This window comes from Triturus cristatus, chromosome 6 (genome assembly GCF_964204655.1).
Source record: "Triturus cristatus chromosome 6, aTriCri1.1, whole genome shotgun sequence".
NCBI classification, from domain to species: domain Eukaryota; kingdom Metazoa; phylum Chordata; class Amphibia; order Caudata; family Salamandridae; genus Triturus; species Triturus cristatus.
Window position 1 is genome coordinate 1,555,858,979 of NC_140589.1, and position 15,573 is coordinate 1,555,874,551.

Here is a 15,573-nt window from a genome sequence, read left to right on the forward strand (position 1 = left end):
TTCCTTTGGTATGCAAATAGAAGAATGTTCAAGATATCAGCGGCAGCACAAGTTTCACGGGGCTGTGGGGGAGAAGGCCAGTGCAGTGAGCACGATACAGATGTCACTCAAGGATAAAACTGACTTCTCTTTTTACATTAAACATATCGATTCCGCTGTTCCTGACAGACATAGCTATCTGCACTGCATTTTGTCTAAGGCAGTATTTACAGTGTGGACGAAAAGAACAGTTCGTCAACATACTGAGCAGATAACTGGTCAGAGAGCGGTTAAACGTAAAGCAAACGGGACAGGAAACAGTGCTGCGTGGAGGCGTCCCCTGTGCAACTTTCTGCAGCAGTTGCTGCAAACAGCGAGTCAAATCCTAGAAACCCCCCAAAGGGGGGCAGTGTTATATAAAGCAGGGCACTGACCTCTTCACGCACTGAAACCAGCTGTTCCCCCTGCTCCTCCCCCGCCGCCTCCATTCTTAAAGCACGAGATTAGAGCTCCGCGGCATGGTACTGCCAGACCTCCGTTTCCTTCCCCCTCCCCCTTTCATTTCACCTCCTCCTTCCCTCCCCTCAGCTATTAAAGTTATGAACGTACTGTCACCCTAACGTACTGGTCTAACCAGTGGTCGAAGCGCATTAAACAAAGTATGGGAACTGTGAAGCTCCACGCAATGGGGGCAGGTGAGTGAGTGTAGCCAAAAAAACAAAATATTCAGTAACTTTCCTCGGTGTTTTACCTTCAGGTAACTACATTTAAAATATCGTACAGCTTAAATGATTATTTAAGGCAAGTTACGTTAACTAGTAGGAAACGCACTAGCAGTCATTATTAAAACTCTGAGTTATAGTACTGCACCGGAAAACCACAGTATTGAATCCTGGTTGGTGCAGTGGAGAATGGGGGCTTGAGTATTTTTAGTGCTATAGCGTTCCAGTCTGTGGCAGAAAGCACTGTGAACAAGTCATTATTTTAAGCTTGCCTTACACACCGTATCTTATAGGCTGCTGCAAAATGCGCAAGAGGTTTAAGATAAAAAAGTGTTCCCAAAATATAGATTTTAGTAATACCCAGACTGAACATATTGCATTTTTTTATAACTGTCTTTTAAAAGCACTCCCTTCAGAACTTAGCTGGCAGCTCCTTTGCAATAACACTCAGAGAATAAATATGTCATCAGGAAGCTTCAAGTGATTCTGTTAATTAAAGCCAATAAGCGCTTCCCAAACACCCTATCACCCTATACATTTGCAGACTGGCCAGTTGCGCACATTTACATTTCTTTCAGGGAAGCAGGCACCCTTAAGAAGGCTTGTTCAGCTTTCAGCTTCTCCTTCGGTTTTACAGCACAGGAGACTCCCTGCCTTACACTTCAGCTGAAGCATTAACCATTCCGGGACGGGCATCTTTCAACAACAAGCATTTGCAATGCAATAGGTCTCGCATTTACGAGAGTTTGAACTATTGGCATTGTAAATGACAATTCCTTCTATTTATGTGCTGATTTTTAAAACATAAATAAAAGGCATTGTCATTTACAATGCCAATAACTTAAAATCTCGCAAATGCGAGACCAATTGCATTGCAAATGCTTGTTGTGGTCTGGCTTGACGGTGCAGCTGTCGCCAGGCAATTATGTGAGCATCACTAGAAAGGGGCTTTGGCTCTCACCTCATGTTGGGAACCAGTAGTACATGTCTTGGTTGGGCAGAAGTTGTTGTGTGCTTCCACAACAAAAGTTCTTGCCCTCCACACAGCTGTAATCATCATTGTTTATTTATCCAGCTGTCTGAATTTGAACTTTCAGAGACCCACACATAGCACTGTAATGCTATTAATGTGTCTTGTGTATCTTGATAATTTATTATGTTTGTCTCTGGCAGCACAGATTAGAAGAGGTCAGTCATTAACCTACATGGATGTTTAGGTCTGGCTTGACAGTCCAACTGTCACCTGACCTTTTAACACACACCAGTATTATTCTTCAGTTCTTTGCTTCCACACAAATATATATCCAATCCCATGCTATTTACTTGTAATGCCTCACATTACTGTACAACATAAAGCCAGACCTATTAGCATTGCCAATGTTTCTTTTTAGAAGTCTTAAACCAAAACCTTTTCTTGCCTTCCGGAGGTTTTCAAAAGTAGCCAAGCTTCAAGGGCATCCCTCACTACTTTCTTTCATTTATTTTATTTTAGGAGTTTTGTATAGCGCTGGCCAGACCCGAGGGTATCGGAGCGCTTCACAACAGATTATAGAGCAGAAGTCACATACAGAGAAACAAAAAAGGCAAAGGTATACGTAAAAGTTCGACGGACTCCTGGAGTTATGCGTCCTGGAGGTAGGGAGGTCCTGAGATAGCCAATAACACACAATGTCCTGGGATCAACCTCTTTCCGTGGGGAGGGAACGAGGAGGCGGTAGGGGAGTGGGGATGAGGTAGATAGAGGGGGACATTGTCAAGGGGTTTTAAAGTGCAGTAAGAGGTAGGATTGTGGTGGAACATTGTCAGGTGCCAGCGGACTTCTGGTTTGTGCGTTTCATCGGCGATTGTCGCTTCGTAAAGGCACGGTTGAGGCAGAGTGCTTTGCGGAAAGAGTCTTACTAGGCCTCTTGCCTCACTTCTGGAGAGAAAAAGACAGCGAAGGGTGTGATCATATTTAAACCGTGTGGCTGTGTGAAGTGATATAGTACTGACTATTTTCATTTCTTCCAAGTAGAGCTTTTTGCAGAGTCCATGTAGAACACTCCAACCCAATTTATTTGAAAATAGCAATATCTAGCTTTGGTTGTTCTTTCACAGAACCGCCCTTCGTAACACAACATAAAATCTAATTTCCTTTCCAAACATGCCACGATTAACCATAAACTAATTCTGTGCGCCCAGTTTGTCCTGAAGTTGCCATCCAGAAAGACTAGTCTTGCTCGTTCCCCAATTTGCTCCTTTTCCATACTAACACCAGTTATTTTCAGCGCCATGGAACAGCCAATCTGCGGTAGAAAGTACTGTTGAATATATATATTGTTCATCTGTGAAGAGCATAGCTAGTGATCAGAGTGCTTCTTCCAACTAATCCGTTCACAGCATAATGTGTTCTTTTCTGGTAGCCCATACGTGTTGCTGTTTTCTGTGCAGAGGGCTGACCGTATCACCCACAGCTGTTTCATAAGATAACTTCACTGTCTTATTGAAAAGTGTTCAGGATGCAAGTCGGGAATATATATATATATATATATATATATATATATATATATATATATATATATATATATATATATATATATATATATATATATATATTACCTACTGGCGGTCGCCAGTAGGTAGTTATAGTTAGGACCACGTTTCCATAGGAAAACCTCAACATTCTATTTTGAATAACTTTGGCGCCGGTCGACGAATCCTCGCGAATTTCTCAAAATAGGTGGGGCGCTACGCTCCGCTCCTACCCTGAAAGTCTCGGGGGGATCCGTCAAGCGGGGGCTGAGATAAAAGGGGGGTCCCAAAACGCGTTTTTCCCATGCATTTTTCCATAGGACCTTTAGAACGAGCTACAGCCCGAACGGCTGAACAGAATTACTCAAAATTTGGCAGAGAGGTAGTCCCTAGGTCAAGGAAGTGCCTTTTGTAGGTTTGGTGTAAATCTGTTCAGTAGATTCTGAGAAAATAGCCTTTAAATCAATATATATATCTGAGCCCGCTTACGGTACGCTTACCGTACGCTTACGGTAAGCGTACGGTGGCGTGCGCGAGCGCGATTCTGATTGGCTCTTAGATCTTAGTAAACATTCGAATCGGCCGAAACCAGGAAGCGGCGGCCGCCATTTTCTGTGTTTCACTCTGAAAAAAAAAGAGTGAAAACAAGAAAAGGGGGCAATGAGGAGAGTTACAGACCCCCTTACATTTGTGAGGGGGTCAAAGAAGGACTGTAAAGTACAAAACAAACATTTATTGATTTTTAAAAAAAATCACGGGGTACGCGTACGGTAAGCTTACGGTAAGCGTACGGAAGAAACATGGCGTGCGCGAAGGAGATTCTGATTGGCCCATAGATCTTAGTAAACATTCGAATCGGCCGAAACCAGGAAGCGGCGGCCGCCATTTTGTGTGTTTCACTCAGAAAAAAAACAGAGAAAACAAGGAAAGGGGGCAATGAGGAGAGTTACAGACCCCCTAACATTTGTAAGGGGGTCAAAGAAGGACAGAAAAGTACAAAAAAAACATTTATTGATTTTAAAAAAAATCACGGGGTACGCGTACCGTAAGCTTACGGTAAGCGTACGGTAAAAAAAAAAAAAAAAAAAAAATGAAAAGCAGATTTAAGAGTTTGCTCTTCATATGTCCTCCATGTGCGCACGGTGCGCGAAGCGCATCGTGCGTTCATGGCCCATCTAGCGTAATGTGGGCACGCGGTGCGCGAAGCGCACCGCGTGCTCACTGTGCGCGCACGGTGCGCGAAGCGCACCGTGCGCGCATGGAACGAAATGCGTTAAGTGGGCGCGCACGCCACAAATGGCGTAAAGTAACTTAGCATTTAAAAAACCGTACAAATTCACTGAAAAAACCATAGGTTTCACACATGTTATAGTTAGCTGGACATTTTTCTGATAAAAAACCAATGAAATTCCCCCGTTATAGTTACTGTAGGCAACTATAACTCACGCGACCGTAATCCTCTGCTGATGACATATGTGTCTTTATGAAAAAAAAATATTTGTAATATATGTATAGCTAAAATTTAATGGAAGAAGACATGGGCAAATAAGTGTCTAAATACAGTATTAGCATCAGCAGAGGATTGCGGTCGCGTGAGTTATAGTTGCCTACAGTAACTATAACGGGGGAATTTCATTGGTTTTTTATCAGTAAAATGTCCAGCTAACTATAACATGTGTGAAACCTATGGTTTTTTCAGTGAATATATATATATATATATTCACTTAAAAAACCATTGGTTTCACACACGTTATAGTTAGGAATTAGCATTTAAAAAACCTTGCAAATTCACTTAAAAAACCATAGGTTTCACACGTGTTCTAGTTAGCTCAACATTTCACTCGTAAAAAACCATTGAAATTCCCCCGTTATAGTTAGTTCAGATAACTTTAAATCGCTCGCCTGCAATCCACTGCTCATGACGTCACACATTACATCACTCATGACATGGTCAGTGGCATCACTGATGACATCATCCTTGTGATAGCGTGGCGGTCGCGCCAGTTATAGTTATCTGAACTAACTATAACGGGGGAATTTCAATGGTTTTTTACGAGTGAAATGTCGCGCTAACTATAACATGTGTGAAACCTATGGTTTTTTTAAGTGAATTTGCAAGGTTTTTTTAAATGCTAATTCCTAACTATAACATGTGTGAAACCTATGGTTTTTTAAGTGAATTTGTAAGGTTTTTTAAATGCTAAGTTATGTATGTTTTATTATATTTTTTTATATATTTATTTTACAATAAGCTACCTATGTATATAGTTATAGATTGACTGTATCCTGTAATATGGAATGGCTCGTTTAATATGTTTTTTTTTTTAAAGGTCTTTGTGCGTGCACGGTGCGCGCACCCCGCCATTTTTTGAACATAAAAAAAAGTTTTTTTCACCCTTCGGGGTCCTTCAGGGACCCCCTGACAAAGGCTAGGGGGTCAGGAACTCTCTACCCTGCCCCTTTTTCACGTTCTCCACCTTTCTTTTTCACTGTCACACACAAAACACACAAAATGGCGGCCGACAATTCCTGATTTCGACCGATTCGAATGTTGACTGACCTGTAACCACCAATCAGAATTACGCTTGCGCGCGTTATGGTGCGCGCACGGTGCGCGCTTATAGATATTTATGTACTTTTAACTGCAATTTTCTCAGGAACTACTGAACAGATTGACACCATATATGCAAAAGGAATAAGAAAATGGGGGATTGATTCGATAAGGGTAACAGAGGCCAGAATCAGTTAACTATTATGAATATATGTTTGCCTCTGACCCCATAAATCAAAACTATATTTGATCTTCAGTCCTTTTTATTGACTGAGAACAACAATTTCATTTTTCTTTTTTCACAATTTTCTGCAAACAGAGTAAACTCTTCAACAATAGACTACTTTGTTCTTTGCAATATTCACACATATATCCTGTACATAATATTTACATTTTTTACAAAGACATATACATAAAACAAATAATATGACGTTATGTAACTAAATTCTCCACTATTAGTTTTTTCAATTCTTTATGAAAATGTCCGATATTTTTCACCTTTGGGACCTTAAACTAATTGTTCCTCAAAACAGTTGGCTTTTACTGGTCCTAAGCAGAGTCAGAAACAATCGTTACAATGTTTTTACACGGGGGAACCTTGTATTCATTGGATTCCTTTTCTTAGGGAAGCAAAAACACTTTTTTTACGCTATCCCTGTTTGTTCTGGATCTCTGCTTGTCTAATTTTTTAGCCTACGCGTTTCGACCTTTGTATATGGACCTACAAAATCTTGGCAAGGTCTTCTTCAGGGCTTGCTTTACTGGAATGTGGACATCTTTCTCCATAAACTTTACTGGTCTCCTAAATCTTTGTTGTGCCTGTGTCGCCGACAGCTCCACAGTGGCGAAGACGCGGAGGTCACGAAGAACAAGAAAAGGAAATTCAAGCCTTCTCCTCCCTGAAAAATCAAAACTTCAAAAGGCACTGGAACTCACTAAAACAACACAAGTGCAAACCAGTAAAGAATCGAACAGGCATCTCCCATCAAATTGGAACACAGCCGGGACAAAGAACATTATTGGTTCGAGCCACACAGGCACAACAAAGATTTAGGAGACCAGTAAAGTTTATGGAGAAAGATGTCCACATTCCAGTAAAGCAAGCCCTGAAGAAGACCTTGCCAAGATTTTGTAGGTCCATATACAAAGGTCGAAACGCGTAGGCTAAAAAATTAGACAAGCAGAGATCCAGAACAAACAGGGATAGCGTAAAAAAAGTGTTTTTGCTTCCCTAAGAAAAGGAATCCAATGAATACAAGGTTCCCCCGTGTAAAAACATTGTAACAATTGTTTCTGACTCTGCTTAGGACCAGTAAAAGCCAACTGTTTTGAGGAACAATTAGTTTAAGGTCCCAAAGGTGAAAAATATCGGACATTTTCATAAAGAATTGAAAAAACTAATAGTGGAGAATTTAGTTACATAACGTCATATTATTTGTTTTATGTATATGTCTTTGTAAAAAATGTAAATATTATGTACAGGATATATGTGTGAATATTGCAAAGAACAAAGTAGTCTATTGTTGAAGAGTTTACTCTGTTTGCAGAAAATTGTGAAAAAAGAAAAATGAAATTGTTGTTCTCAGTCAATAAAAAGGACTGAAGATCAAATATAGTTTTGATTTATGGGTTCAGAGGCAAACATATATTCATAATAACCATATATGCAAAAGGCACATGCCTGACCTGAGGACTACCTCTTTGCCAAATTTCAAGTAATTCTGTTCAGCCGTTCGGGCTGTACCTTCGACTAAAGGTCCTATGGGAAAATGCATGGGGAAAACGCGTTTTGGGACCCCCCTTTTTTCTCAGCGCCCGCTTGACGAATCACCCCGAGACTTTCAGGGTGGGGGCTGAGCGGAGCACCCCATTAGTTTTGAAAATTTCGCGAGGATTTGTCAACCGGCGCCAAAGTTATTCAAAATAGAATTTTCAGATTTGATATGGAAACTCGGTCCTAACTATAACTATCTACTGGCGACCGCCAGTAGATTATTTTTATATATACAATGATTCTCTGCACCTCCAACCAAATGGCGAACAGAAACGTGAACCCAGCGAAATGAGGTCAAAGTAAAGTTTATTGCTGAACCTCCAACCTGACGCGTTTCGGGCCTCTAGAGCCCTTGCTCACAAGTCAAATTGGAACACATATGTCACCATTTTTAAATGCATTTCAGTGAATAAAGTGTCGACACCACGTGATGTATGAACAGAGAAGAAATGCTTCAAATGACTACTACTCGGGTAGGTAAAGACTGTTTTTCCACCAACTACTGACGATGCTTTGTGAGATATAGTAGCAACATTCGAACTCACAATGATGGCTGCTTGAATGCAAATAAATTGTCATGTTGACTTGTTGCAGTAACTTATCAAAGCAAATCATTGAATACATTCTAAAAGCATATAAATATACTGATAAATAGAATAAAAAATGTGCAAATTAGTCAAGCAAGAATTCATGATAAATAGTTGCAAAATTCATTTAGACAAATGCTTTTTCAATATTGTGCAAACATGCCTCTTATCCTGCGCATTAAGCTAGAATAATATTTCATAACAGTTTAAATGCTGTATAATTCCCCACAAGGAATCCAGAGTAGCAATGGACAATTTTCACAGTATATCATACCCGAGTATAAGTGCCAAATAACAGATCCTTAAATGGATCCCCATAAAGTGCTGGTGCAATAGAATGTATAAATAAGTAGGCGGTTAAAAACATCCAAGTAAAGGAAGGTTAAAAACCCTAATCAAACGAAGGTAAAACCAGGGCTCAAAACCGTTAGACGTTTCTAAAAGAGCCGCTGTCACCTCTAAAAAAGACTAAATAAGAAACTTACACAGGGTAGGAAAGTAACTAGATCTGTCAGACAGATATATAAAATGTGATTTAAAGAAAATGGTACATCTCATCTGTATTGTTAAGGCCGTTTGGGGTTTTGCTATCAAGTTCTAAAATCATTCTGGATTCTAGTTGTCTCAAACTTTTTTCTCTGTTCCCCCCTCGACGGGGTTTAGGAACAGCTGCCACGACAAAATATTTTAAACAACTCAGATCATTGTTGTGAATAGCCTTAAAATGCCTAGCCACGGGATATGAGGAATCATTATTGACTATGGCGCGTAAGTGCTGCAAAATTCTGATGTGCACCTGCAGCTTGGTACTACCCACATATCTAAGACCACAGGTGCACGTCAGAACATATACAGCAAATTCTGTTTTACAGTTAAAGCTACCCTGGATTTTAACCAAATTTGGACTGAAAGGAGTAGAATATGCGACCGTATTCACTCCGAACCTGCACGCTGTACAGGAAGAACATTTACTGAACCCCTGCTTCGGTTGTAACCATTGTTTAGCAGCAGCTAGTTCAGGAAAAGGTTTAACAATCTGAGTATTCATGGAAGGTCCCTTCCTATGTGTAATCGTGGGTTGTGACGGTAGAATATTAGCCAAAACCCTGTCTGTCATAATGATGGGCCAATTGCGCTTGACAATAGATCTGATTTGTCTTTCCTGTCTATTGTACGCCGTGATGAGTCTGGGAGTGTTGTTAGTGATATCATTTTAATTCCAATCGGTTGTTAGTAGTCAAGAGTGTTGCCCTAGATTTGGAATCCACTTTGTAAATAACCTCATTGAGTATTGATTCTTTGTATCCCCTGGTTCTGAATCTTTCTAACGCTTCTTGTTTGCAGACTTCATAATCCTCTGCTGTGCTGCAAATGCGTTTGAGGCGTGTTAGCTCACCCTGGGGTATACTCTTAATGGTGTGGTGGGGATGCGCACTACTGGCGCGTAAAATAGTATTCCCTGCTGTAACCTTCCTATGTAGGGAGGTGGCCAGCTGGTTATTTTGGACATAGATTCTAACATCTAAAAAGTCCACTTGTTGAGTGCTCAAGTAAGAGGTGAATTTAAGATTGTAGGTGTTGATCTTGATCTTGTCAATAAAATTCCTCGCACTTAGCTCATCCCCTCTCCAAATAATAAGAACATCGTCAATATACCGCCACCATTGAACTGCATGGGTGCGGTATTCCTCCTGAAATGTGCGTTTGAGGACCTGCTCCTCCCACCAGCCAACATGTAAACATGCGTAGCTGGGGGAAAAGCAGGCCCCCATCGCTACACCTCTTTTTTTGCACAATATATATATATATATAAATCTTTTTATTGACTAAGAAAAACAAACATATGACAGCATAGAATAAAGTGCCCTTGTGCATAAGTACCAAAACCACCATTGATTTGTCATTGTAGTCCAACATCTCCATCACACTACAGAACATGAATTTCCACATCTTGACCAATGATGTCACGGAGTCGTATCATCTTGTGTAGAGGGATCAAGAAACGGCTCACACAACATCCCCCTCGCTTTGCTCCATTCACCCCAGATCTTGGTCCACTTCTGTGGGCAACCCCTCCCTTCATAAGCCACCCTCTCCGTCTGCATACACCAGTCCATATCCGTTTCCCAGTGACGGAGTTTGGGTACCGTGTCTCCCTTTCAAGTTATAGCTATATTGCGTTTCGCAACTACATTCCCAAGGGAGACCCAAATCCTTTCTTTAGCCGTCTGGTCAGTCGTTTCCCATATGTTCAGAAGGCAAAGTCGGGGGGTGACTTCCCTACGTTTCCCACAAACTTCCCACATCTTTGAGGTCACTTTCCTCCAATACTGCCGTATATTTGGACATTCCCAACACTGGGTCAGGAATAATAGAATAGTTGGAAGTGATTATGCGCTTATGGCCCCCAATTTAAAGTGCTCCACTGACTCTGCATATTCCGCCTCTGGATATTCCTTCAAGGTCAGTAAGAGGAAAGCTAGCGCAGACTCTGTAAAAGAAACACACGAATTGAAGGGTCTCCATTCCTTCCATTAACCATGGGGCGCATGGGAGGACTGGTCCTGATATGCTGTCACCCTGATCATGCTCACTGTTATTGATTGTTATTATGTAGTCCCAGGAAAGGATAACAGCAACGGCCATATTTAGCAATGTGTTATTGTAAAGCATAAGCTGTGTAATTGTACTGTTACTTTACAATATATGCATCTTTTAGAAGAATTATCCTATTGACTCATGGTTTCCATGACAGCTTATTGACCTATATCAAGAGGCAGCTGTTAGGTTTGGTTAATTTGTCTGGTTTGTTTTGAATGAATGACCACAATATGTTTTAGACTACTTTTCATTTTTACTACAGATAAGAATGCCGGGATGCTATAATATGTTGTATTATTTCCACAGAATTGAAGAGGTCGTTGTATGCACTTTTCTCCCAGTTTGGTCATGTGGTCGACATAGTGGCTTTAAAGACCATGAAGATGAGAGGACAGGCTTTTGTTGTATATAAAGAGCTGAGCTCGGCCACAGGTGCTTTAAGGCAGTTGCAAGGATTTCCATTTTATAGTAAACCAATGGTAAGTATTACCTTAATTGTTAAACTTTGTTTTCCGCAAGTGAAAATGTTGAGGAAGGTTGAATTTGTTGAGACAAAAATCATAGCTCACCATCCGATGAAGATTTCTACATACATATATATTTATAGCCCTTGTTATTAGGAAATATGACTTATTACAAACACAATATCAGGTGCAACGGGTTTCTGTTCTCAGATCTTCTGAGAGTGCTCTTAATAATTTGAGGCAGCATCACTCTTTACGTTCTAAATGAGCAATTAACTCCGCACAATAGTAATGGGTTTCCTGTGCCGACCATATTGGGACAGCCGTCTAATCCGTAGGTTATTATTTATGTTGGCATCCCACCATTTTCGTGAAGTGATGTCCTAGTACTTGCCCGAGGCAGATTTTGTTATCCGTACCGATGCAGCCTTACACCATAAGCACTATGTCACATGGTTTTAATCCTGCGGGTTGGACTATTAGTTCAGGAGATCGCAATACTCTGCAGAAAGGCGTGATAGAACCAGTGAATCAGCGGTACAAAGGAGTCCACTCGAGAAGAAAGGTCTCAAGTAAGACATTTGTCTCATTTTGGATTTGAAAAAGGCAAACAAAAACGAGATGGTAGAATAATTCAGCATGCTGGCTCTTCATTACACTTTTCCACATATTCAGCAAGGCAGTTGGATGTGCGCTTTTTTCTAAGGTTCCATATTCACAAAAATCAATACAAAGTTCTTTCTTTTGGACTGAGGTTTGCTCCCAGAGCTTTGTCAAAAGTTGTCAGTAAAGCCATCTTACTTCGGCAGTAAGAGTGTTTCTCCATATATTGACAACTGGTTAATTAAAGCCTCTTCTTGTCCCAAGCACCTTCAGGACCTACAGTTAACAGTAGATCTACTTTTCAAGTTGTCATAACCTGAAAGTCCGTATTTTCATATTAGTTCTTATAAACCTAATTCCATGCTTAGGGCCCCGTCTCAGACAACCAAAAAGGGAAACGTGTCTTTTTGTTAAGCGAATTCTTTTCATTTGCTAGAAATTCCTGAATCTTCAAACCTGACCGTACCATTCTGTTTGTCTAGTGTTGTCTCTTCTGAGATCCATGACCTAGTGTATCTTCCTAGTCTAGGAGCGAGGTTACACTGGAGACCTCTGGAGTATTTTTTTGGAGCAACAGTAGCGCCAGAGGTCAGGGAGCTGGGGTAGTAATGTACAGCTGTAGTTTCATGGTCTTCAGTTCTTGAACTGGTGGTGCAAGAGAGCATCTTCTGGCTGGAGTACCACTCTGGCCTGTGATTCCTCAACAAACTGTGGTGATGTATGCCACTTTCGATGGATGAAGTACACATATTGGCATTCTTCTTTTTTTTTTTTTTTTGTAATATTTTTTATTGTTTTCTCAACAACACAACTCCCCAGGGCCCCCGAGGGTACCAACAGGTCACAAAAGAGTATCATATGAGTCCGACTACACAATTATACAATGACATAAATACACTTCCCTTGTGGGCCCCCCCTCCCATCCCCCCCCCTCCACCCTTGTCAGTGTGCCCCCTACCCCTAGTCTTCCGATGGTAAGCCCTACTCCCGTAACGTATTATTTGCAGGGGTGGTCTTTCCCAGTTCTACCAGCTTAAGTGCGTTCCAGGAGCCCTCCCTGGCATGGGTCACCGTCCATCATCCCGAGCACCCTCCTAATCTCTCCGCGCTGGATCCCCAGTGTGTTCTGGCATCTCCCCCTCGTCTATGGCATCGCACAATAGTCCCTGGAGCTCCACCACCAATGCCTCCCTTGCTCTGGCTGTTGCTAGTGCCTTTTTGTCGTCCGCTCTATGCGCTAATTGCAAACGAAGTGTACCCTCACTGCCTGCCCATTTTGCAAAATTCGCCCTCCACCTCAGAAAGCTAGGCCCCGCACTTGACTTCCAATGCATGGTGAGCTCCCTCTTAGCCATAATCAACCCTAAATCGCAAAACTTACTAGTAACCTTCGTGCGACGGGTATGGGGAAACCAAAGCAACAAACAGGCGCCCATCTCGGCGTCGATGGTACGATTTGTCACTTGATTCAGGCAGTCTATGACGTCTTCCCAATAGCTGCCCAGCGACGTGCAAGACCAAAACATGTGGCGAAAGTCAGCCCCGTCCACCCCACACCGTGGGCACTGTGCTAGGACGCCCCCAAAGTACTGCAGTATCTTGACGGGCGTCAAGTATGCCCTGTGTAGCGTGAAGAATTGCACCAGTTGAAACCGGGCGTTACGCGTGCCCTTCCAGGCCCGCCGCACCAGCTGTGGCCATGTCAATTCGGGGATGGGCCTCCCAAGGTCAGCTTCCCATTTATCTTTCAGCGCCACTAGGGGCTGCAAACGTTCTGTCGACAGCTGTCGGTATAAGCAGGTGATAGCTTTGACCGTACCCGCTGCCATGACTACGTATTGGCAGCCCGCGGAGACCGGTGGTTCCGATAGCCCCGCATTCCATTGCTTTTGGAGGCCCGCCACAAGAGCGGCATGAAGCAAATAATCCCCCCTTGGGATCCCATAGGCGTCCTGCAGCTCCTGGAGGGGCAGCAGCACCCCCTCCTTGTATAGATCACCCACCATTTGGATGCCGAGGTGCATATTGGCATTCTTACCGCTCTGGGCTGCGGTCTTCAATGGAGAATGCATACCACCTCATCGTGTTTGAGCTGAGAGCTGTGATACCTTTCTTGCTGGTGATTAAGCTGAGCCCTCTTCGGCTTCAGGCTGACAACCTCATCTGATAAATGTTTGAACAAGCACGGGGGTACAAAGCTGAGGGTGCTCTCCCACAGGGGTGTGGAAATTAATAAAATATCTACTTGTCCATGGGACAGGTTGCTTCATAAATCTACTTGTCCTGTAACAAAATCCACTTGCCCCTTTGGTGCCATGTAGTGCAGCGACAAATTATGGCAGCAATCTCATTATATAAGAGCTCTGATATAGCCTCTCTGATTATGCAAGGGCTCATACCATAGTAGGGTTTGAATACTTGCAATCCCCTTATTTTGCCACATTTCCACAGATCTACATACTGCGGCTGAAGGTAGTGGTAAGGTAAGCAATAGTTCCAGGGTTAGAATGCCCTTTTGAGTCTGTGCAAACCTTCTAACGTGCCTGTTTAAGGGTTTTCAACAACTCTTCTAAAAAAAATTCCCCATACTGAGAAATGTTTCACATTTACTCCTGACAATGGCAGACGTAAACCTTCTTCCAGAGTTGGGAAAAAAGTGATTGGAGGGAAAGTAAACTTGCAAACACTCAGATTTCCGCGTGAGCAAATCTACACATGCAAATTTGCTCATGCTAAAATGCAGTTCATAAATATTTTCTAGGAGTACTATTTCTTTTCCTACTTCTGTTAATTCTTGGAAATTCATGAAAGCTGTATAGCTGCACCTAATGCAAGGACATATACCATGGGTGCCCTTTTAAGACTTTAATAATTGTGCCCCTAATTTGGTCTGGCGTGGACTGTGACCATTTGCGTTTATTACAATTCTGTGTGTGTCGCTCTCTCTCTGTATTGGTTCGCTTCACTGTGAGTGACCGCATTCTGCTCTTTCACAAGGAGCATATCTGCACACAAAGTAGTTTTGTTCAGTACCAGTAACTACTGTGGCAGTGTGTGCTTTTTGAGACCAAAAACAATTTTTGCTTTTGCCAATGTTTGTTAAAATGGTGAGGACCCAGCTGCTCCCACACCATTAAGGTTTTACAAAAACCATGCCAAATCAAGTCACACATTGACAAAACTAAAAAGCTGACCACCAGGTTCAGACCTATTGGCTTTGCCAATGCTTGTTTATGTTTGTTTCCCATAATCTTATTGAAACTAGTTACACTAATTTACCATAATGAATATTTTTGGGAAATCTTGCATGCATCAACACATGTTACTCAATGATGCTGCAAAGAAATGGTGCCTGACATTTTACAGTAGTTTAGCTAAATGGTTTTTTCCCTGCTTTCATTTTTTTTATGAACTTTTTTTATTTTCAAAGCAAAGAATCATCAATCTTGCTTTCAAGCTCCTGCAAATATTTGCATCAAATCAGAGCATTCTGGGAGCATTATACATAGCCTTATATTGCTAAACTTTGAAAACGTTTGTACACATTTTTATACAGAAACCACTGTCAGTAGTGCAGTCGGAGCTTACAACATTTACTTAGAGCACTCACCCTAATAATAAAGGCTTCTTAATTAATGAACCATAAAACAAGTTTGGACAGCATTAACATAAGGGCAAAAATATTACCTTAACTGCAGACAGTGCCCTTCCCTGATCCATAATGTGGTACTGCAAACTGGCAGCCAAAGGGTTTGTGCTGCAGGGGCTTGGGCCTACTTGT

The 15,573-nt window shown here is 41.8% G+C and overlaps 1 protein-coding gene across 1 annotated transcript in view; it reads left to right on the top strand.

Moving 5' to 3' along the window:
- Nucleotides 1–15,573, top strand: part of SNRPB2 (small nuclear ribonucleoprotein polypeptide B2) — a 50,489-nt gene that overhangs the window by 19,887 nt on the left and 15,029 nt on the right. Inside the window, exon 3 of the mRNA XM_085612708.1 lies at nt 11,032–11,204. Coding sequence (XP_085468834.1) covers nt 11,032–11,204 — 173 coding nt within the window. The remainder of the gene's footprint in view (nt 1–11,031; nt 11,205–15,573) is intronic.